Source organism: Littorina saxatilis, linkage group LG13, assembly GCF_037325665.1.
Source record: "Littorina saxatilis isolate snail1 linkage group LG13, US_GU_Lsax_2.0, whole genome shotgun sequence".
NCBI lineage: Eukaryota > Metazoa > Mollusca > Gastropoda > Littorinimorpha > Littorinidae > Littorina > Littorina saxatilis.
This window is the reverse complement of record NC_090257.1, coordinates 8524379-8549872: the sequence shown is the minus strand read 5'-3', so window position 1 is coordinate 8549872 and position 25494 is coordinate 8524379. Positions and strand designations below refer to the sequence as shown.

Here is a 25494-nt window from a genome sequence, read left to right as displayed (position 1 = left end):
GGAACTGCGATCGTCAGTACATCTCTTACCAATGTGCATGAAAATAAACCCCTCAAACCATAATCCCCAGTAATGGTAAGCTCATTGACAAACTCAACACATCACCAACAAGCAAACTGCAAGTTCCGAAACAGTGCTGCATAAATGAATGTGAACACACCCAAAACCCGGGGATTCGAACCTTGGACCACTCAAAGCCTCTTACCGCTAGGTAAAAGTATTTCAACCACAACCAGGGAGTTGGACACACGAATATATATATATAAATCAATCCAAAAACAAAGAGACTGCCAACGTTCCAAAATTCAGAATCAAAAAACAAGAAAGGTAAGTTGTTGGAACGTTGTTATTGACACAATTACGTTTCAATCACACATTCCTTTGTAACGTAATTTTGTCAATAACAACGTTCCAACAACTTACCTTTCTTGTTTTTTGATTCTATATATATATAATACACGCGGATCTGTAACTAACGTGGGACTGATCAAGCCATGATCCCTACCAGTACACTGATAGAGAAAACTGGGTAATGGTGGGTTAGGGGGTGATGATGTATGGAAGTGAGCGGGGGAGGGGGGGGGGGGCACTCGTTGAATATGTTTAACAAATTGTATATACACCTCTGGGTAAATGAATATATACTGTGAGACGATTGTTAGAATTTCTACACATACATGTATGTACAATTCCACACAAAGTTGTCTTCCTTCAGATCTGCTTAATTGTCGGCAGTGATTAAAAGCAAATTATTTCTCAACGCTACAAAGCAACTTTTCAGATTGGAATAGTACCACGATCTACTGTTTGCTTTGAAAATGAAAAGCAATTCTGCCCTCATTTGCCAAAGCAATCAAGCAGTCGTGATCAGTATTCTTTAAAGGCACGTTATTTCCCGTTCAACCGATCTGATGAACCACGTGTCCACAATTCTGTCCGTCCCAGCTTCCACACGGAAACAGAACATCCTGCCACAGAAACCAAAAGTCTGCTTCTGATGTAGAGCGCAGATTCCCTTGCAAATCCGGCTTAGGCCAAAAAAAAAAAAGGTCTGTTTACGGTAACCCGACCGACCCTAGTTTTTTCGCGCGACCCTAGACTTTTTTTTGGCATTTGGGAAAAAAAAAAAAAGAAAAAAAAAATCTTTGTTTTTTTGGCAAAATAACGTAATAATATGGTTTTTTGGAAAAAAAAAAAGAAAAAAAAAATCCCGACCTACCGACCCTATTTTTTTTACCTATGTTACCGTAAACAGACCTTTTTTTTTTTTTTGCCTTAACAGTTGTCAGTAACGAAATAAATTGAGTAAGAAATTCCTTCTCCGAACACAGAAAGCAGTTTGGCTGTTGACTGTTGGTACGTGTTTAAGTGGAAGGATGCTCTTCTTCTTCTGCGTTCGTGGGCTGAAACTCCCACGTACACTCGTGTTGATACACGAGTGGAATTTTACGTGTATGACCGTTTTTACCCCGCCATTTAGGCAGCCATACGCCGCTTTCGAAGGAAGCATGCTGGGTATTTTCGTGTTTCTATAACCCACCGAACTCTGACATGGATTACAGGATCTTTTCCGTGCGCACTTGGTCTTGTGCTTGCGTGTGCACACGAAGGGGGATAAGCCACTAAGCAGGTCTGCACATAAGTTGACCTGGGAGATCGGAAAAATCTCCACACTTATCCCACCAGGCGGCCGCGGCCGGGATTTGAACCCTCGACCTTCCGATTAAGAGGCCGACGTCTTACCACCCCGCCACAGCGCCCGTCGAAGGATGCTCTCATCCCATGTAAAAGCCTGTACGGATCTGTGGTGATTTACATGATGGTGACAGGTGTACATGGGAAGCAATATATAGATCTGTAATATGTGACCCTCCACCACGGAATGAGTCGCATGTCACCTTTGCATGATTTTCATATTTTTACATTTTCCTAAAGAGTTTGTTATGCTCTATCCAGTGGTGAAAACCGTTTTAGAAAAGAGCGGAAACTGTTTGAGTTATACGCCTGTGACTAAGGTGACCCTCACACTGTTACCATACACTCTCCGGACTTATATCAAGCCTAGCGCAGAACCGCGCGAGGTGACATGCGACTCATTTCGTGGTGGAGGGTCACATATCCCCATTGACCCTTCCTTCCCTTCCCGTAATGCGATTTACACAACGCTGATTTCTGGAATATGGACAGCAATAACAGATGTCATGACCAAGCACCTAAGCAGACTAAAAACTATTCTAAACTCAATGACCGATTCCACGACGGTGTGACTAGCCCTACTAAGACTATTCTAAACTCGATGGTTGATTGTATAATACACAAGCACCGGCACTGCTTACACAATAAAACAGATAACGCCGTTGAAATCAAAAGAAAACAAAAGTAAACACAAAAAAGCAATACACAAAAACCGACAACAGTTAATACTTTTGCAGATAAATCTGCTTTTGTATTAAAAATTAATAAGAAAAACAAAACTGAAACAAATGAATGAATAAATACGTGAAAACAAAAAAAAGGCGACCTGGTGTTATGACAAAAAATATGCCTTGAAAGCTGTTTAGGAAAAGAACTTACCTGCTGTAAAACATAAACATAAACGAACAAATAATTGTGAGTTTGTGCGTCATTTGTTTATCACTTCCCATTTATTTACTAAGGAAATTTCTATAGCGCATAACTAAAAGCACTATGCGCTCATATACAATGAAAATATGAATACTTGACACAAACATAAATAATCCACAGGACCGTAAGTCCATGAATCGTTGAAATCAAATTGAATCTAACAAGAACGAGGCAAACTCACATCAAATGTCATGAAACTAATTTAAACAGAGTCAAATCGATCATAAACTCGATTGAAAAAAACTTCGAACTATTAATTAAACAACCAATTATTCAATCAATCAATCACTTAATCAATCAAAATCAATCAATCAATCAATCAGTCAATTATTCTACTTGCTCCGTACCTCACACGACATTCAATTTCCATTAATTGTTGTCGTCTTCCACCTTGCTTTGTTCTAATTCTCCACAAAATCACCATCTTCTTCTTTCTCATCATACCCTCTGTCTTAAATTGTACGCCAACCCCCTCTCCTACTTCTCCCGTAGGCTTTGCGTCAGGATTCTTTAACATGTATCATCAATTCCTTTTGTTCTACTCAAGTTCTTCCTCTCAGAAAACATCTCCCACCTCCAACTCTGCTTCCCCTTGGCGTCTGGATTTTTTTGTTTTATCGTGAATTCCTTCTGTTCTATTCCCCTCGCGTTGAGGTTCTTCTATCAAAAAGTACCTTTTAGCCTATTTCTATTCCACTGCTTCGATTCAAAAAACCTCAGCTATCCTCCCTCCGCCTCCAAACACCCCTACCACCACTATCGCCTTCTCCTCACCTCTCTCTCCTCTCCCCCCCCCCCCCCCCCCCCCCCTTTTACTCGGCAAATGCTCCTTATTTCTCAAGGAGAGATCCAAAATACCTCTTTCAAATGCTAAAGTTCAACTGCAGCTACTGCCCCTGTACCCCGCGCCTCATTTTGGAAGCCCATCCCTATAAGTCCAACCCTAACACCATTCCTTCTTTTACTTCAATCTTCCTTCCCCTCCTTCCTCTTACCTTGTCCTTCCTCCTCTGATCCACCACGCCGTGCACAGCGTACGTCTTGGTGACGATCTCAGGCTTGGCGTTGGGGTCCTCGTGGTACTCGACGTGAACCAGCCCGCTGGCGATGGCGTCGTGGATACTGATGTGCTCCCCTGTCTCCGTCTTGTAGGTAGTGCTGTGTCCGTCCAGTATGCCGCCATGAGTCGCCTCCGTCACGGTCAAGGTCTTCTCGGACACTGGGTCCACCACGCCTGTTGGAACGAAGAGGGGTTGAAAGTTTGCATCTATATTTCTTCTGCTTTTTTTGTTATGTGAAGGAGAGGAATGTGTTGCGAAAAGATACCAGAACTTCTTTGAGGATGAATAAAAGAGCATACAAGTAAACGGAACATTTAAGCGTTCGCTTACAGTGCATGGATATCATGACTAAATAAGCGGATCTAGTGTACGTAGACCTACATTGTGTGTGAGGCGAAATTGTGTTGCCTCCAATGTATTTGTTTGCTGTCCATAAGATGCACACTTGCAAGCGTGTGTGAATGTTCCATGATTTATAAACGCTTTTTAGTTTAACACCTGTTTAATACTTCAGACGAATAATCTGCGTCTGTGCACCAATGATACATAGGTTCTCGTGTGTTGGTGATAATTGTAAAACTAATGCTTTCATATGATTGTCATGAATCAAACATCCACGAAGCAGTGCTAAACGGTACGTCTCCCTTAGAGAACTCTTTACATTCACTCCTCTTTCGCATTCATTAATTACCTAACGCTACAAACTACAGCAACTTCAAATAGATCGTTCTTATTCTCACCTGTGATAGTGTATGGTCTGGTTTCCCTGGTGATCTTAAGGGTGATGAGACCATAGGACTTTTTCTCCTCGCGGATCTTTTTCTTGGAGATGAAGTCCATGAGCACCTTGCCCTCGTTCATGGCTTCCTGCATCGTCATGGACTCTCCTGTCAGGGGGTTGTTGTACAGTCCCTTGCCCTGCACATACACGTGAGTTATGGTTCCTGCTTGTGATTCTGTCAGCTACTTGATGATTGAATCTCAGCTTGGTGAGATCAGTAGGCTACGAGTTCTTGCATCTCAATGCCATATCGGAAGAAAAAAATAAAAATACTGATTCAATAATATGAATTTATCAATCAATCAATGTAAAACAATTTCATCAACAGCAAAGACTTTATTTTTTAAATCATATCTTGCCAAGAACGAAAAGGAAATTGACACCGATATCAAACGGTTGTGTGAGATGTTATTAGCGTTGAAAATTGTCCGTTTGGACGGACAGACAGACGGAGAGACAAAAACATGGACCGATAAGCAGACGCGCCAGCGAACGAATATCTAGATCTATCAAGACAAACAGGCAGAGAGAAAGTAACACAAATGATCACGACTTAAAAGGGAAAAGGAAAGCACACAAAACAAGTTGTCAGTGTAAATGTACCTTGTCCACCACACTTAGCATGTTGGCGAACCAAATGCAGATCCAGTGTGCTCATTAATCCGATATACAGACAGACAGACACATTCACAAACAGACAGTCAGACAGACAGACATAAAAACAGACACACAGACAGACATACAAACAGACACACAGACAGACACACACACAGACAGACATACAAACAGACACACAGACAGACACACACACAGACAGACATACAAACAGACACACACACAGACACACACACAGACAGACATACAAACAGACACACAGACAGACACACACACAGACAGACATACAAACAGACACACAGACAGACACACAGACAGACAGACATACAAACAGACACACAGACAGACACACACACAGACAGACATACAAACAGACACACAGACAGACACACACACAGACAGACATACAAACAGACACACAGACAGACAGACAGACACACACACACAGACAGACAGACACATAGACACAAACACACAGAAAGACGGACAGACAATCCTGACCTGGTCCACAATACCCAGCATAATGGCGTTCTGCAGATCCAGTGTGCTGATGTTGTCTCTGGGGTCAAGGACGCCTTTGATGATGAAGGTGTGTTGCTCCTCCGTCAGGCTGGTCGACACCTGCACGAACAGTCACCATTGTTTTAGCTAAAACTGTATCCTCTTCCATGAGGGAGATGGTAACATTTTCACTATCCGGATAAAACGACCAAAACGTGAAGCTCTATTTGCAATCTCGATGCCTTTTCCGTGGATAGAATTGACAAGGTCTTAGTAAATGTCACGTTTTGTTTTGTCAATAATTTAACGTTCCATCAACAAACAATTCTCGTTTTATTTATTCTCATTCCCCATATTTTCAACATGGCCCCACAACACCTACCGTCTCCGTGGAAGTCTCTTCCGTCTCCTCCTCTACCGTGATTTCCGAGCTGACCATGCTGTCACCGGGCGTCTCGTGCAGTGCCAGGCTGGCTGTCTGCTTCGTCATGTCGCCGTCAGCCACGTCAAGGCTCGTGTCCCAGAACCTACAGCACGTGCAACACAAACAACGACACTGCAATCTTGTCACAACTAAGATGCTTTGCTCTCAAGAAGAGCTTGACTCCTAGTTTCCACACAAGTGCCGTGAGATTACATGACTGTCCCAGAACCTACAGCGCACGTGAAACACACACACAGTTACTGTACATTCTTGTCACAACTAGGATTGTTTGCTCTCTAGAAGAGCTTGCTTCCTAGTGTCGACACAAGTGTCGTGAGATTATATGACTAGGGCTACGAGTTTGAAGCAAAAGTCTACGGGTTGTACGCCTATAACTAAGCTAACACAGCAAAAGTCAAAGATCATAGATGTACGCCTATAATTATTAAGCTAACAAATCTAACACAGCAAAAGTCAAAGATGGTGTACGCCTATTGCAAAGAAAACCAAGCGACAGTCGGAAGTCTAGATTGACTATAACTGAGAAAACGAGGCATGCACCGGAAGGTTGTGTCACTACGACACACTACTATTTGACTAAGAGACTAAAGAATTGAGCCATACGTCGAAAAGTCTACACCAAACTAGGATATAATTCAGCATGTATTTCACTTGTGATATTTGCCTGGTACAATTTATTGGGTATTACATGAAAGTCAAGTGTGATAAAATAACTAACATGAGTCATTGTAAGGCCAAAAAAAAAAATAGGTCTGTTTACGGTAACATAGGCCCAAAAAATAGGGTCGGTAGGTCGGGATTGGTTTTTTTTTCTTTTTTTTTTTTTCTTCCAAAAAACCATATTTTTACGTTATTTTGCAAAAAAAACAAGATTTTTTTTTTTCCCCCAAATGCCAAAAAAAAGTCTAGGGTCGCGCGAAAAAACTAGGGTCGGTCGGGTTACCGTAAACAGACCTATTTTTGTTTTTGGCCTAAGCCACTATAAACTAGAAGCAAATTCGTGAACTCCACTTCTAACTATTGTGCAAACGAATTATAGGATAAAACACGGATATACCATGACTGTGTTTGCAAACTACTTCATATACAAAAAATCTCGAAAAGGTCAAATGCATTTAGCAACTCAAAGTAATGATAACTCCATATACTAAAGTAATTGTATTAGCGCCTGAATTTGACTACAAGGCGGATATGGTTATTCATATATATATACTAGCTCGTACTCTACTGTAAATCGTGTACATGTCCATATTACTGAAACTACAAAACGGCCCCTCTACAATGGAAAACCGGTACAGAAACACAGGTGTGCGTGGTAGCGAATGTAGACAACACCAACAACAAACAGAAAACAAGAAATTCCTCCGAGGTAGGAAAAACACCCCCGTCCTTACTATTCTCACTGCCACCGACTGAGAAGGTTATTTCCCTTTGACCATTAATATGTCCCTCTATAAGTCCTTGTAGAATCTTAATCCACCAATAACTCCCTAACCGTGTGTTTGACTGGTCCCAATGTTTGTAAGGACCGTCTCAGGAATGTATAGAACCTGTTCACCAAGTTTGGTGACGATCGGTCCGTTCATTCTTGAGATCTATATGCGAACACAAACACACAAACAAACAAACAAACAAACACATCGACCGAATCCTATACACACCCCTATACCGGGGGTGTAATAAGCAGCAATGTCATATGAAATCGTCAACACTGGGTTACACATCCAAAATCAGATTGACTGCTAAAAGTTCAGAATTTTTTAAAAACAAGAATGGTAAGTTATGTGAACGTTTAATTCATGACCAAACAAACAAAATTAAAATAACATATTATGGCCTAGCCGTCGTTCTTGTCAGAGAAATTTTCTAAGATAAGTTCATTATCTGTATCATAGGTGTTTGTCATCCTGAACTCAGGTCAAAAATGAGTTAGGCCTACTTCCCTTCGGGTCTCATTCTATCCCTGACAGGATGCCTTGGTTTTCCTTGTCTGGAGAGGAAATCGATTTTTTTTACATATTTAGATCTGTTCGTAATGTGTTATGGATATAAGCAGATTCGCGATCGTCGATAATGATTTTTCATGGTGTTGTGTAATTTTTAAATTACAAAGGAATTGATATGGAAGACAGTTTCAAGCGAGCTATCTAAAGTGTCACGTGATAATCAACTTTTGCTTGGGTGCGCGCCGGTGCAGACGATTTTTTCTGTAACCAGTTGAGAATGATGCAACCATATATCACGGTCTCCTTCCGACAACAGTCTCAAAATTTCGACTTGTTTTGACCTTAGAACGATGTCTTTATCATGACTGTAAAGAACAGAACGGAGATCACTGTCGAAGTCGGCCAATCTGCAATCATTTTCGTCTCGCGAACACTGATCTCAAATTTAGATCAGTGCTCGCGAAAAACATATGGGAGATAACTCTGTATTCTTGTTTTCATAAATTCGCGCAATAATTTAGCATGCTGTCAGAGACAAACTGGCGATAGCCGTGGAGCGATGATTATCAGAAGGAGGTGTTTGTTTGTCTGTCCACACAAAAGAACATTGGATCTAAGTACCTGTGATTGTAATATTTTGTTTTGTCATCAATTAGATGTTGCAATAACTTACCATTCTTGTTTTTTAATGCAACACTGGGTGAGACAAAGTTGTGTGATTGTGGGTGTTATTAGAAAAGAACATGTTCGGTGTTATGGACGAATCCGCGTGTTTGTTTGTTAGGAAGAAAAAGAACACCACCTGGATATCATTGTGGAAAAAGCACAGATTTATTAAATACGAAACAGAAGGACAAAACATAATTTCTTAGGGGAGATAGCTTATTGTAAATCTGTATAGTAGTGAACGGCACAACATTGAAGAATCAAACAAAATAAAAACAGTTAGCAACTACACGGGTCTGACCGGGGTAGAAATGAAAAAAGTTTAGAAGCTCAGAAATGTTTATAATATATTCATCAATAATAAGCCATTCCGTGTGTTTAGATTGACAGATAAAACAAGGGTTGACCATAACGGGTCAAAACGCCGCCATGTGGTGAAACGGGGGTGGGACATGGATACAGTCAAACAGTTGACCCGTGTCCGTCCCGGGCCGGATTCCAAACCGGCCGCGACCTTAAGTCACGCAAAACTGTTTCAAACCATATTCAGAGAGAGAGAGAGAGAGAGAGAGACAGAGAGACAGAGAGAGAGTAGTCACCGAGAGAGAGGGGAAGCTAAGAGAACAGAGACAGACAGACAAGGAATAAGATGAAATTGTTTTTATATCGATTTCGGAAATTTAATTTTAATCATAATTTTTATATTTTTTAATTTTAAGAGCTTGTTTTTAATCCGAATATAACATATTTATATGTTTTTTGTCCTGAATCTCTACTATCTTCTAAAACGTTCATAAGGAAGGGAGATAACTCAAATCAAAGTTATTTTTCAGCAAACTGAGTATGTTGATGGTAATACTTTTAACAGACAGAGCCAATCCAGTAAGCCCCCCCCCCCCCCCCCCATTATTCTAATGGCGGCTTAAAAAAAAAAGCTTATTCAGGCGGATCCGCGTACAAATCCCAACCCTTCACCCACGCCATCTGCTAACAACCCCCAACACTAGGTAAATCAAGCTACATTGCTCTAAACTTCTTGTGTTCCTTCAGTTACGTTCCAGCATGTGCGTTTGCATGTATTCCCGTGGTTGTCATTTTGAAATTATGCTTTAAATAACCAACAAATATTCATATTTTAAGTGGCTCTGTATCAGAACTTAATAAGTTCAGAAAACTGTGCATCTCTGCCAATTTTGAGGGTTGTTGCACTACATGAACACAAATCTACAATTTTAGACTTTTTTGTGGCAGCCATTTTGAACATTGCATTAAAATAATCTTTTAAACAAATTTATTTTGGTGGCCCTGTATCAGACCTTGACAAGTACATAAAACTGTACCTCCCTGCCAAATTTGGTGCTTGTAGCATCAACTGAACATAAATTAATAATTTTGCTAAATTACATGTGGCGGCCATTTTGAAATTGTATTAAAAAACACCTTTAAACTAATTTTTCACGATGGCCCTGTATCAGAGTTTGATAAATACATAAAACTGCCTGTCTCTGCCAATTTTGGTGTTTGTTGCATGGAGTGCACAATGAGGCTGTTTTGTGTAACGTACAAGGGCCGCTAATAGGCTGACGAGTTGCGTCATTATTGTGCACAGTCAACCTTTCTACGAGGACTTAAAAGTTAAAGTCATTGCTAAGAATTAAAAGCCGTTAGACATTTTTCCAAATTTTGAAATTGGAAAGGAATGGTGCTGTAGCAGTTAAAGTTTGTAGAACTGTGTCAAATGCTCTTTGTTTATGGTGTGGTTATGCACTTACTCTTCTAAATTAAGTAGGAATTCAGACACAAAAATGTCTTACTATTTTTTTTTTAATGTGTATTTTGAGCAGGTCACACACAGTATCTGAGAGAGAAAAAACGCAGTTCTTCTCGTGTAGACCACCATGACTGTGTCAGGTGCCTGTGGACCCGAGCACAATACACACGGCACAAATAGAAATTAGACACATCATGACTGTGTCAGGTGCCTGTGGACCCGTGCACAATACACACGGCACAAATAGAAATTAGACACATCATGACTGTGTCAGGTGCCTGTGGACCCGTGCACAATACACACAGCACAAATAGAAATTAGACACATCATGACTGTGTCAGGTGCCTGTGGACCCGTGCACAATACACACGGCACAAATAGAAATTAGACACATCAAACGGCAAATCCCAACCACCAATCTCATTTAGCGTGCATTGCAACGGTTAGTGACACGTATGTGGTGATAAAGACAACAAGACAGTTAGCATATAAATGGCAGGCATAGAGTAAAGCAATGCACTGGAGTGAGTAAAATGTGCTACAGCAAAACAAAACAAAACAAAAACAAAACTTTTCAGACTTTCAAAAATCTGAGAAAATCGGTTCTTAAAAAGGAGGGAGTCTTGAAGTGGGGGCAACTGTTCAGAGCTGATGAACTGAAAATCTTCACAAAACAATAGAGGTTTTAAAGGGAGGGAGTGTGAAATCGGCGGTCTTAAAAGGAGCGTTCTAAGCGTTTTAAGACCTCCAACCTTTCAAGATTTTCTGTTTCTAACATCCTCCACTTTAAGTCTCGCTCTCTTTTTAAGACTTTCTGTTTCTAACATCCTCCACTTTAAGTCTCACTCTCTTTTAAGACTTTCTGTTTCTAACATCCTCCACTTTAAGTCTCACTCTCTTTTTAAGACTTTCTGTTTCTAACATCCTCAACTTTAAGTCTCACTCTCTTTTAAGACTTTCTGTTTCTAACATCCTCCACTTTAAGTCTCACTCTCTTTTTAAGATTTTCTGTTTCTAACATCCTCCACTTTAAGTCTCGCTCTCTTTTTAAGACTTTCTGTTTCTAACATCCTCCACTTTAAGTCTCACTCTCTTTTTAAGACTTTCTGTTTCTAACATCCTCCACTTTAAGTCTCGCTCTCTTTTAAGATTGTCTGTTTCTAACATCCTCCACTTTAAGTCTCGCTCTCTTTTAAGATTGTCTGTTTCTAACATCCTCCACTTTAAGTCTCGCTCTCTTTTAAGATTGTCTGTTTCTGACATCCTCCACTTTAAGTCTCACTCTCTTTTAAGACTTTCTGTTTCTAACATCCTCCACTTTAAGTCTCACTCTCTTTTAAGATTTTCTGTTTCTGACATCCTCCACTTTAAGTCTCACTCTCTTTTTAAGACTTTCTGTTTCTAACATCCTCCACTTTAAGTCTCACTCTCTTTTAAGACTTTCTGTTTCTAACATCCTCCACTTTAAGTCTCACTCTCTTTTAAGACTTTCTGTTTCTAACATATCTCCCCCACTTTAAGTTTCAGTTTCTTTTAAGACTTTCTGTTTCTAACATCCTCCACTTTAAGTCTCACTCTCTTTTAAGACCCTAATTCCTCCGATTGTTGGTGGTCTGAAAAAGGGGACTCCACTGTAAACACAGCACACCATTAAGCCCATCACCGAATTACGCAGTACACCAGGCTAGTGAGGGCATTACTCTTCGCACGTCAGTGTGAACACAAGTGACTGGTTAAGATTGGAACGTACACACTAGAGTCAACCCCTGACAAAAGGGGCCTTAAGTGATACTCTTCTTTTTTTTTAACCGACTGGTCTGCTCAAAATCCACTTTATTTGTCTCCTCCTTTTTCTTCATCTTCTTCTCTTGCCTTCTTCTTCTTTCCGCTTCTGTCAAGGATTTCCGTGTACGTTCCAATTCTGACCAGTCTGCTCAGTGGCATCACTTTGAACAACAGCCAAGACAGTGCAACGAGGGGAGTTAATTCAGACGCAAGACAACACAGCCACAGGGAGCAGGAGTTACTTTTCTTGGATGGTAAGGCTGGAAGAGTGGCGTCCCACGTCACCATCCGGGGCTTCGATCTGTATGGGTCCTATATCCCAGTACCTAGTTCAGTGTTCGCACCATACGTGAGTGTTTGGTGTCAGCCGCAGCCAGAAAATTGAAAATGAAAGGATGAGCAAATAGAAGGTGAGTAACTTGACTATATTCTCTCCTCCTTTTTTACAACCCAGCCAGCTTTTTGAGTTCGTGTCCACGTATATTGTTAATTGTTTCATGTCTTGTAATTTTGAATAAAATTTAGTTTAAACCAACCCAGCCAGTAAATTTCAAGAACACTGTCCCAGATTGACTCTAAACGGGGACATGGGAGAAGTGGGAGAGAGAGTGTCTTTATTTGACAAACAAAATCTTGACCGAGTACCACCACAATGAGAACTGTGTTGACTGGATTGACCATTAAAGGTAGCGTGACCATTAAAGGTAGCGTGACCATTAAAGGTAGCGTGACCATTAAAGGTAGCGTGACCATTAAAGGTAGCGTGACCATTAAAGGTAGCGTGACCATTAAAGGTAGCGTGACCATTAAAGGTAGCGTCCTTCCCGCGTACATGATCATGGCACCGCCACAGGTGTCTTCAGGAGAGCATCCTTTCACTCACACACGTACCAAAAACCAACAGCCTGGCTGCATTCCGTGCAGTGGGATTTGTTTATGAATGAATGTAGCGGACTGACATGGGCGTAACCAACGAAATCAAGTTCCACTCTGCAGAGTAAGCCTGCAGCCAGGCTCTTGATCGTTGACATGTTCCCAAGTGAGAGGGTGTTCTGGTGCCCTGGCCGGATCTGTGGTGGTAAGGCCAAGAAAAATAAAATGGTTATTTCCGATTACATGGCCAAAAACGTAAGGATCGGTAGGTCTTTTTTTCTTTTTCTTTTTTTTTTTTTTGGGGGGGGGGGTGCGTTTTTGGCTTTTTGTTGGCCAGAAATCGTGCGAGCTGTGACCCCTGAATGTCGGAGAAGAGTATGTTTCCTAGTAAAGTTTGAAAAGTCGACCCTTGTCAATCAACGTTGAATTTTTTTCTTGGCCTAAACATGCTCGCTTACAACAGAAGCAATATACCTGAAAATGAAGCAAATCCAAATCACACCCCACAAGCATTGTACCAGATACCCGTGACAAGCCACCCAAACCAAATGCACACGAACAAGACCATCAGGCCTGATCCAAAGCTGCTGCACTTACAAGTCTCTGAACTTGCTACAGCCAGAAAAATGCAGGAAACAATGTTAGTGAAAAGTTCCCAACATACTAAAATAAAATTCTTGCAAGGGTATATTTATCAAAAGCTTGAAAATCTAAAGGCCTTTTCTCGAAGCGCTATGTAAGAACTAGGCTATGGGTAAAACATGAAGAAAACTAAGATGTCATAAAATGTTTGATGTTGGTGTGCGTGAGGGGAGAGGGTGGTGTGTGTGTGTGTGTGTGTGTGTGTGTGTGTGTGTGTGTGTGTGTGTGTGTGTGAGAGAGAGAGAGAGAGAGAAAGAGAGAGAGAAAGAGAGAGAGTGAGAGAGAAGCGAATTGACAAAGTAAAGCAAAAACATGCATGCAAATCAGGGTACTAGGTTCTAGGCGTCCCTGCATATCTTCATTTTGGGAGATAAAAAAGAAAAATTCTCCTACGATGGTACAACCACTTGAATCTTCTTTACATGCATCAAACGCACACACACACACACACACACACACACACACACACACACACACACACACACACACACACACACATTATATATATACACACACACACTCACACACAAGATGAAATAACCTAAGATGTCATCAAAGTTGTGATGTTGGTGTGCTGGTGGTGAGGATTTTTCTGAACATCGTCTATCCTGCATAAAAGCTACCCAGGTAATAGGGGGTTAAGGAGACAATGACAATAACGACAACTCTTTATTCAACGAGGGTAATAGAGTAAGCAGTAATCTTGCGTGTTTTTTTACATCTGGCCCTCGCCCTAAAGAGGGAATTAATAATAATAATAATAACCAAAAAAAGTCTAACAAAAAAAAAAAAGGCGCATAAGGTGAAGGAGAGGACCCTACCTGACGAAGTGCGCGGTGGTGATGTAGCGGAGTTGCTCCCACTTGTCGCACACCAGCAGGAACTCGGGTTGCTTGATCAGTTCCACGATCGTCTTGTACGTCTCCCAGAACGTCCAGAAGTCCTGCAACAACAACACCGCGGAGTTATGTCTGTGCGTTTATTGTCAGCCACAGTATAATTTTTCTTTTTGAGATAGTAAAACAGTATTGTATTGTATTGTATTGTATTGTATTGTATTGTATTGTATTGCATGGCATGGCATGGGATTGTATTGTATTGTATTGTATTGTATTGCATTGCATGGCATGGCATGGCGTGGCATGGCATGGCATGGCATGGCATGGGATTGTATTGTATTGCATTGCATTGCATTGCATTGCACTGCACTGCACTGCACTGCACGGCACTGCACGGCACTGTATGGTATGGTATGGTATGGTATGGTATGGTATTGTATGCTATGGTATGCTATGGTATGCTATGGTATGCTATGGTATTTTTTTTGTTTTTTTGTTTTTTGTTTGCTTAACGCCCAGCCGACCACGAAGGGCCATATCAGGGCGGTGCTGCTTTGACATATAACGTGCGCCACACACAAGACAGAAGTCGCAGCACAGACTTCATGTCTCACCCAGTCACATTATTCTGACACCGGACCAACCAGTCCTAGCACTAACCCCATAATGCCAGACGCCAGGCGGGGCAGCCACTAGATTGCCAATTTTAAAGTCTTAGGTATGACCCGGCCGGGGTTCGAACCCACGACCTCCCGATCACGGGGCGGACGCCTTATCACTAGGCCAACCGTGCTGCTATGGTATTGCATTGCATGGCATGGCATTGTATTGTATAATTTTATTGTATTGTTCGTATGGTATTGTATTGTATTGTTTTGTATTTAAAACAAAAACAAAACAGAAAATTACCTTGTATTTCTTGAGTAGGTCTTCCAGAGTCTTCACCTGCACCACCACTTGGTCCAGGAACTGGCTGTCTGCCAACCAACACACAACAGTCATTATCAAAGATTGCGCTCAGATGCAATTCTATCAAACAATCTCATTCGCCATGCTTGGAGGAATTTCCGAGTAACGGAATAATAAATGAAATGGAGAAAAAAAAACACGACAAAGATGTGGTTGGCAAAAGAGGTGGTGTACTCACTTGACTCGTCACCCTCGGGAGCCTCCTCGATGATCAAAGCTACAAACTTGTTGAAAAAACCCTTAGTAGTTTACTCACTTGACTCATCGCCCTCAGGAGCCTCCTCAATGACAATGATCAAGGCTACAAACTTTTAAAACGACCCTTGTAGTGCACTAATTGGACTCCTCACCTTCAGGAGCCTCCTTGCAATGATTAAGGCTACAAACTTGTATAACAACCTCGTAGTGTACTCACTGGACTCATCACCCTCGGGAGCCTCCTCGATGATCATGCGCAGTCTGTGGATCCTCTCCTGGAGCTCCTGGAAGTCGCCGTACTCGTGCCAGTTCTGCTGCAGCGTCGTCTCGATGTAGTCCAGAACTCGCAGCAGTTCCTGCTTGTCTCGCCGCGACATCTGCTGCAGCAAGTTCACCTGCAGGGGGGAGAGAAAAAATGATATGAGAAACGAAGGGAAGTAATTGCTCTAAATGCATACGACACGTGCACTAGAGTAAGTGAGAGTAATGCAAAACCAATCTCGTGGCACCTGAGAGAAAATAACAAGCATTGAAATGAACTAGCGACTTTCATCCTCATTTGGAGAGAACAATTGGTTACGGTTTACTGCGGTACTGTTTTTACCAGGGCTAAAAGTGTGCAAAAAAGGAAAACATATCTTATTCTCATTCCAATCCCCGAAGATTGAGGAATATTAACCAGCGCTAAAATTGTGTGAGAAAGGAAAACATACCTTATCCTCATTCCAATCCCGGAAGATAGGTCTGAAGATTGTTAGATATTAACAAGGGCGAAAAGTGTGAGAAAAGAAAAATCTACCTCATCGAAGATGAATGAATCTTTACAAGGGCTAAAATTATGTAAAAAGAAAAACCTACCTCATCCTCATTCCAGTCCCTGAAGACGAGCAGCATGAAGGCGATCAGCTGGTAGCCCAGTCTCTTCACGCTGGCTGTCCACAGTGACAGCAACTGCAGGCGCAGTCTGCACGGAATACACACTGCTTGTCAGTCATACACGTAGAAACCCACTCGTGGAAACAAAATGCGAGCGTACGAGGAGCGTAATTCAGTCAATGAACGCAGAAGAAAACAAATCAAATGAAATATATGGGTCAGGACTCCCCACGGGTGCTCTTCCTACAGGGTCCCTGGACCCCCAATTATAATGTTAAGGGGGCCCTTGCCTCAACGAAACTCTAGAGGGTCCCTGGACCCCCAATTATAATGTTAAGGGGGCCCTTGCCTCAACGAAACTCTAGAGGGTCCCTGGACCCCCAATTATAATGTTAAGGGGGCCCTTGCCTCAACGAAACTCTAGAGGGTCCCTGGACCCCCAATTATAATGTTAAGGGGGCCCTTGCCTCAACGAAACTCTAGAGGGTCCCTGGACCCCCAATTATAATGTTAAGGGGGCCCTTGCCTCAACGAAACTCTAGAGGGTCCAACAACTAGTCGGTACAGACCTGGCCGAGCTTTTTCTCCTCTTAGAAATCCAGTGTAAAGTCTGCTCCATTCTGCATGGAAACTCGCAGACAATCACATCAGTACCTACCGTACGCCGCATAATAAAGCAAATCTACTGCGTCCCGGGACCCACTCTTTTCAAATTCAGTGCGTCTCTGGACCCCCTCCAAGAATTGCTAGAACGTTCTTTCGGCTTGTCGTGCGTATAGGACGCAGGGACGCACACTTTGGGGAGCCCTGATGGGTAGACAAAAGAGAAGGAAAAACAAGAAATTCCTTCGAGGTAGGAAAAACACCCCCGTTGGTCAAAGGGAAATAACCATTCTCACTGCACCCATTCTCACTGCCACCAACTGAGAAGGTTATTTCCCTTTGACCATGAATATGTTTCTCTATAAGTCCTTGTAGAATCTTAATCCACCAATAACTCCCTAACCGTGTGTTTGACTGGTCCCAATTTTTGTAAGGACCGTCTCAGGAATGTATAGAACCTGTTCACCAAGTTTGGTGACGATCGGTCCGTTCATTCTTGAGATCTATATGCGAACACAAACACACAAACAAACACATCGACCGAAACCTATACACACCCCTATACCGGGAGTGTAAAAATAGATATGACCACCCACCTGATGGCAGCGTCAGTGGCACCGCCGTAGGGCCCCGGGATGAGGATGATCACGGCAGGCACCACACCCACCTGCCCAGCGTTGTTCCTCACCTGAGCGCACATATCAAGAACACGTGTGTTAACACTACACAACGTGTCTTCAAAGACGACTGTACTATACATGAGGGGATAAAGTCATGCGAATGAAAATGTACACGTTTCTTTCCAAGTTAAGTGTAGCATAAAGAATATTCAAAAGAACAGATAATTTGCAAAATTCCACGGCAAACATTGATACAAAATAAAAAAGAATTGTCTCTGGAAAATCTGAAGAAAATGTTTGTGCGTCTCTCCCTCGCTTTCTCTCCCTCTCTCCCCCTCTCTCTCTTTCTCTATCCCTCTCTCTCTCTCTCTCTCTCTCTCTCTCTCTCTCTCTCTCTCTCTCTCTCTCTCTCTCTCTCTCTCTCTCTCTCTCTCTCTAGCCTCTCTCTCTCTCTCTCTCTCTCTCTCTCTCTCTCTCTCTAGCCTCTCTCTCTCTCTCTCTCTCTCTCTCTAGCCTCTCTCTCTCTCTCTCTCTCTCTCTCTAGCCTCTCTCTCTCTCTCTCTCCCTAGCCTCTCTCTCTCTCTCTCTCTCTCTCTCTCTCTCTCTCTCTCTCTCTCTCTCTCTCTCTCTCTCTCTCTCTCTCTCTCTCTCTCTGTTCTTAAAACGAGGTGTTGCACTGAAAGACAAACGTACCTTCCACTTCATCCTGTCTGTGTTGTCCATCAGATATAGGGCTTCTCCCTCGATAAATGTGATCTGCAGGGAAAGCAAGTGATGCATTGGCAACAAAAGACATATGCATGCATTATCATTGATGGATGTCTTGACTTTTGTACTGCAGGGCGCAGCTGAAGAGTCATTGTCATGGTACTTGTGATAGAGATACACGCACGCACACATGCACTTACACACGCACGAACAAACAAGTACAGATGAAAAATGAACGAACATGCCCGGACATGCACGCGCCCACGCCCACTTTCACACACTCACGCACACACAGACCCTCACACACACACACACACACACGCGCACACACACACACACACACACACACACACACACACACACACACACACACACACATAACAAACACATACTAACACACACAAACAAAGCAAACACCCACTCACACAAACAAACACACACACACACACACATGTATACAAATACAATCTCTCTCTCACACCCTCTCTCCCTTTCTCTCTTCCCCCCCCCCCCCCCCCCCTCTCACTTTCTCTCTCTTTCTCTCACACACACATTTTCTCAACCAAGCAAACAAACAAAACCACATCACAAGCAAACCTGAACCCAAGAGCGTATTGCATGCGCATCTCACCTGAGAGTTTGAGAAGTCTGTGAGCGCGAGGACGGGTTTCTCCTCTGGGCGAGGTGTGGTCCTGAAGGGAACTGGCACCACCTGCTTCGCCTTGTCGAACAGGTAGTCGATCTTGGTCTGCCACTGCAGGAACGCGGCCAGCACGTCCTGAAAACACAGCGTCACAATACAGAGTCTTGCCCAAGGTTGGGAATTTGCCCTGAAATTGTAGGTAAAGTAAACTGTTACGCACGAAAGTTGCAGTTGTCAATGTATTCGTGGGTCTTTTTGTTTGTTCGTTCATGGGCTGAAACTCCCACGGCTTTTACGTGTATGACCGTTTTTACCCCGCCATTTAGGCAGCCATACGCCGCTTTCGGAGGAAGCATGCTGGGTATTTTCGTGTTTCTATAACCCACCGAACTCTGACATGGATTACAGGATCTTTTTCGTTGCGCACTTGGTCTTGTGCTTGCGTGTACACACGGGGGTGTTCGGACACCGAGGAGAGTCTGCACACAAAGTTGACTCTGAGAAATAAATCTCTCGCCGAACGTGGGGACGAACTCACGCTGACAGCGGCCAACTGGATACAAATCCAGCGCACTACCGACTGAGCTACATCCCCGCCCCTGTGGGTCTTTGTTTCTTGACCTTTAATTACTATTGATGTTGGTACCGGAGGGTACATAAGGACGTAGACCAACTGTTGCGGTGAGACTCTCCTCACTGCCAGGTTTCAATTAGTCCCAGCATGTACCTTAATCGGGAAAAACGAATTACGACTATCACGTGTTTGATCCAGTTATACACAGTGAGCCAACGGAAAGTGCAGAGTCTTAGGATAACAACGGTACCAACATCAAGAGTACTGGTTAGGAAACAAAGACGCACGTCACAGTTTACTTTACCTTCAATCATGCGACCAAGAGCCGCATCTTAAGTTCTAGCCCTGGGGAAGGTCACCTCAGATAAACAAACCAGCCAGCTATGGCCAAATAGCCGGGTAGACTGGACTCGACAGCCCTGTAAAGCCACCAGTCTAGGAGGAGAAGGACCACTCCGATATAAAAACACGCTGAAGCCGGATGAGCTGGGCCATGTATGGCGCATAACGACAGCTCAACGCATCAACGCTCATATGACAGACGACAATCCAGCCAAGCACACCAAAACACACGTAAGTTTAGACCGAATCAACGCTATCAATCAAAATACACGCACAAAAATTATCAATATGAACACTATGACTGCAGTGTGCAGTTAGTTCACCTATGTGTTTGACTAGTGTAATATCTTGTCAACCCAATTTCATGATCATGATAAACACAGATTTTTCTTCGCTCTTTTGTATTGACTGACAGCGAAGACCATTCCTGTTAATTGCGCTTTGTTCTGCCACTGCACGAACGCTGCCAGCACGTCCTGAAAATAACATCATCAGCAGTGTCCACGTCATCCATATGGTTAGGCCCAAAAAAAAAGGTCTGTTTACAGTAACATAGGGTGAAAAAATAGGGTCGGTAGGTCGGTTTTTTTTTTTTTTTCTTTTTTTTTTTTTTTTTTCTCCCCCCTCTATGATGTTTCACAGTTCATTTCTTCTCATCAATCCCTGTTTTTGCCCAACATAACTATAAACAGTACTTTGAGCTTACCTCCCTTCTGTCGTCTGCTGTTTGAGCGCAAACAGCTCTATTTTGGATGCGGGGTTGGTTTTTTTTCCAGACGATCCCAAAAAAAGATTAGGGTCGGGCCTAAAATCTAGGGTCGGTTGGGTTACCGTAAACAGACCTTTTTTTTTTTGCCTTAATATAAAGGCACATTCCTTCTTGTTTGTCATACCTTGATTTCGTTCTGGATGGCCATGGCGTCTGTCCTGTTGCCCTCCAGCTTGGAGCGGTCAAACGACATGTGTATTCTGGACAGCGTGTTGTCCATCCAGAACTCGGCCTCCTCTACCTCGTGGAAAAACTGGACATAGAACAAAGAGAATTTGTATTTGGAAGGAGTTGCATGGCGCTGACTCTTGGTCGTTGACTTTCAGGCCATTATCTGAAATATCTTAATTGTGTGTATTTATGTGAGCGTGCTTTTTACTTCGACTGTAAGGCGAATCTGAGGGACTAGAGAGAGAGTCCGGAGGAACAGAGAGGGACAGAGACAGATAAAGAGACAGAGAGAGAGAGAGAGAGAGAGAGAGAGAGAGAGAGAGAGAGAGAGAGAGAGAGAGAGAGAGAGTCGGAGTCGGAGTCGGAAATTTTATTTGTTAGGCCTCCGGCCCATAACAAGACTGGTGACACATAATACAAGCGAACAATGTTTAAAAGAAGCAACCTTATGGACCTGCATCTTGCAACTGTGCATTTTCCAGAGAATCAGTGCGAAATCGTATAGCTTTGTAAATATACGTTGCTAACTGTCTTACCACTTGGCCATTTGCAGAGGATAGTAATTGGAGAGAGAGAGAGAGAGAGAGACAGGCATGGGAATTGTCCGCCGAAAGGCAAATTTCCGCCGAATTTTTTTTATGTTCCGCCGAAAAAGCCAAAGTGTCCGCCGAAAAAATAAATGGGGGAGGCAAAAATGGTTCTAAAAACTTAATTTAATGGCAAACTTGGAGCTTAGATGACACCAAATTGCACCATTTGGGTTCTTTGGAGAAAAAATTCCGGGGGGGGGGGGCATGCCCCCGAACTCCCCTATCATGGCTAGGCGCTTCGCGCCGTCGACTTTGCCATTACTTACAAATTTTCAGCCTTTTTGACTAGTTTCAATTCCCATGCCTGGAGAGAGAGAGAGAGAGAGAGAGAGAGAGAGAGAGAGAGAGAGAGAGAGAGAGAGAGAGAGAGAGAGAATGAAAGAAATAATCAGAAAAAGGATTCCATGTTCCACCCCCGTGGCACAAACAAGACCTCGCCAAAGACATTCTGCCTAAATATGCATGTGGCGGATTACACCTAAACACGCACACACATGGGTAGCGCGACTCTTGTTGATGCTAGCTTTCCACTGGAAAGAAGCGACCCGAATTTCCCAGCAATGAGATAATAATGTCAATGAAGTGAAAATGTAAACTGACCTCATGATAGGAGGCAGCGTTTCTGAGATGGACCTCAGCACACTGCATCACCTGGGACATCCACTGCCAGTTGGTGCGCACCGCCTGCACGCATGTCTACACACACACCACAGTGTTAGTCATCAAAATGAAACAAGCATACACACACACACACACACACACACACACACACACACACACACACACACACACACACACACACACACACACACACACAGCATTGTTAGTCATACAGTTGAGGTCTTTGCAAAAGTTTGGTTACGATATGGTTCAGCAGCTCCCCTTGACAGTTTAACGTGACGTATCAGGGCAAAGACTGTCAATAAATCAATGTTCGATCCGTTTGCGTAACAAAGCCGCATCTGCATAGGTTTCGGTACCACGTCAAACGGATGTTGTAATATTGACCAAGGAGAGGGATGATCTTATTCCAGGTAAACGCCTGGCCATATCTAAGATGGCGAGCTGAAAAGGAGTGAGCCTTTAAAAAAAATGTGCTATAAACCTGAATAGCTTGTCATGCCTGATGCACCTCTGATGGATAGAGTGACTACAAAACAACCACATAAAATACTGTGCTTTATACTAGACTATCTTGCTATACTTTGAGGGGTAGAGTGAAGAAGAAGAACCACATAAAACAAGGCGTTGTGTACCTGACTGGCTCTGGCCATGCTCTCGTTGGACTGCGGGCTGGACGGTCCGTTCTGCTCCCTCTTGGCCTCTGCCGTGTGGACCAAATGAACAGCGCGCGAGTCGACCTCCATGGACAGGCCCTGGATACACACACCAACGCATGAGTTTTATTGTGATGCATGCACACGCACGCGCACACACACACACACACACACACATACAAACACACACACACACACGCGCACACAAACACATAAACACACACACACACACACAAACACACACACACACACACACACACACACACACAAACCATGCTATATACTAATGTATCTCTGTGAGAATGAGAATCACAAACGGCTGTTCTAAAGGAACCAGAGAACAAATCAATCAACCCTCACCTGAACCAGATCCTCCATCGCTGCAATCTGTGACACTGTGTCCAGACACTGCTGTCTCTTCTTGGACAGCGCCTGGAACAACACACGCATCATTGGTCATTTACAGTCACACGAAAAAATAATTTCATGGGCCGAAACTCCGAAGTTGACTCGTGTTTTTGAACGCGTGGGATGTTGGGTGTACGACCGTTTTCAACCCGCCATTTAGGCAGTCGGACGTCAATTTCGGGGGATGCATGCTTGGTAGGCTTATTTTTGTGTTTCGCTAACCCACCGAGTTCTGATATGGATTACACGATCTTTTCCGTGCGCACTTGGTCTTGTAAGGCACTAGCAGGTCTGCACATAAGTTGCCGTGGGGGTCGGAAAAATCGCCAACCTTAGCCCACCAAGCGAGGCCGCGATTGAACACTCGACCTTTCGCTTACTGAGGAGACCGGTGTAACACGAAATATTTACTCGACGAAAAATTGACTCCGGAGTACAAATTTCGTACGAAATTTGTACTCCGAGTACACCTGTTGTACGAGAAAAAAAATCCCCAAGGCATGAAAAAATTACTCCCTCCACGAAATTTCTACTCCCCATTTTTTTTTACTTCCAGTAAAAATCTTGTACGCAAAATTGGGATGCGGGCGAAGGGATAATGCCAATATCTGATCTCGCGCAAACGAATGTCGCGCTACCCCTCCCCCCGCCCCTTCCACACCGGGACTAACAGGGCACAAGGGAGTAAAAGTTTCGTACACCTGGCGTGGACAGTTAAATTGCTCCTGTTTGGGTGGAGTAATTTATTCGTTATTTATTCGTCAGGGGAGTAACATTTATGTACGAAATGTTTACACGGAACACATCTGTCGTGGGGAGTAATTTTCTCGTGTTATGGGGGGGGGGGGGGGGGGGGGGGGGAGTCATTTTTCGTAAAGGGAGTATAATTTTTGTACGAAAGTTTTACTCCGGAGTACAAATCTCGTGGGAGTAATTTTCTCGTGTTACACCGGCGTGTTATTAACTTGGCCATTGCCCCTGTCAGTTACGGAAATGCCAGAAAGTTTGTTTGTCAAAAAAGCCCTTGTAACAGAACCAGTGGTTGTTGTTGTTTTTGTTGTTGTTTTTTGTTTGTTTATTAAATGTCCCTATATACAACCGAAATCCGTCGCGATATAACCTTCGTCGTTGAAAACGACGTTAAACACCAAATAAAGTAAAAACAACCGAAATGCCTATCCGAGACCGATGCAGGTTTGTTACCTTTCCGAGTTTACATGATGGTCTCTGTTAAAAACTCGTTTCGTTTAGCTCTACCACAGTAAACATGCAAAAGGTTCTAAAAAGCCCATGTCTTTTCACACTTCGTGTTACTTCAAATTTTGTTAACAATCTTGATCTCCTTTAAAACGTTACAAATCTTGGCAGGGGATGGGGGCGGGGGGTGGGGGGGGGGGGGGGACGGCGTCCTGGAATAAAAACTAAATCAGAGTACCTGCACTGTAGTGTTTGTCACGAATTTCGTGAACGTCCACATACTTGATAAAAAAAACCACACACGCTCAATTACCTATACCAATGAGCAAATATATGCTATTGGGGGGGGGGGGGGGACATCTTTTCGTATACCCACGTTATTGTGGTTATTTATTGTCAAAAGGCCAAGAAAATATGTTCTTCTGTTGGCCCTTTTAGTGACTGCAAAATTGTAATAATCAATTTCAAGACAGCGTTTTCTAAAAAGATGCAAAACTGAGATAAGGCACACACAAAAATATGTTGGTTTAACGTAACGTGACCCCCCCCCCCCCCCCCCCAAAAAAAAAAGGGTCGGTAGGTAGGCTTTTTCTCCTTTTCTTTTTCTTTTTTTTTTCTCTTAAATTTAGTCGAGTTCGAAGGAGGTTACTACCCTTAGTCTCTGTATGGTTCGCAAAATGTGCCAAAATATTTTATTTTTTTTTAGAAATAAAAAAAAAAGTTTTAGGGTCGGCGGGAAAAAATAGGGTCGGTCGGGTTACCCTAAATCAACATTTTGTTGTTGATGGCCTTATACAAAATAGCTGAGTTTCGGAGTTCATGAAGGAGTACATGTACACACATGTTTTGCTGTATCCAGTTCAATCATAGGAAAGCCGCGACAAAAACGTCGGTAGGTAGGCTTTTTCTCCTTTTCTTTTTCTTTTTTTTCTCTTAGATTTAGTCGAGTTCGAAGGAGGTTATACTACCCTTAGTCTCTGTATGGTTCGCAAAATGTGC

General features: G+C 42.9%; 1 protein-coding gene across 8 annotated transcripts in view; it reads right to left on the bottom strand.

Annotated features, from left to right (window-relative positions):
• The window catches only part of LOC138983534 (dystonin-like), a 101825-nt gene that overhangs the window by 5409 nt on the left and 70922 nt on the right, over positions 1-25494 (bottom strand). For 5 of the 8 annotated variants that reach the window (XM_070356793.1, XM_070356794.1, XM_070356799.1 and 2 more), the window contains 16 exons: positions 23251-23322; positions 22870-22989; positions 22214-22309; positions 20977-21105; positions 19156-19302; positions 18510-18572; positions 17793-17884; positions 16576-16681; positions 15935-16112; positions 15460-15527; positions 14533-14654; positions 12439-12522; positions 5966-6110; positions 5584-5703; positions 4427-4604; positions 3621-3859 (listed from right to left, as the gene is read on the bottom strand). In XM_070356793.1, coding sequence (XP_070212894.1) covers positions 3621-3859; positions 4427-4604; positions 5584-5703; positions 5966-6110; positions 12439-12522; positions 14533-14654; positions 15460-15527; positions 15935-16112; positions 16576-16681; positions 17793-17884; positions 18510-18572; positions 19156-19302; positions 20977-21105; positions 22214-22309; positions 22870-22989; positions 23251-23322 — 1959 coding nt within the window. Of the gene's footprint in view, positions 1-3620; positions 3860-4426; positions 4605-5583; positions 5704-5965; positions 6111-12438; positions 12523-13666; positions 13682-14532; positions 14655-15459; positions 15528-15934; positions 16113-16575; positions 16682-17792; positions 17885-18509; positions 18573-19155; positions 19303-20976; positions 21106-22213; positions 22310-22869; positions 22990-23250; positions 23323-25494 lie in introns of all 8 variants that reach the window. The other 3 variants (XM_070356796.1, XM_070356797.1, XM_070356795.1) reach the window with 2 other exon arrangements.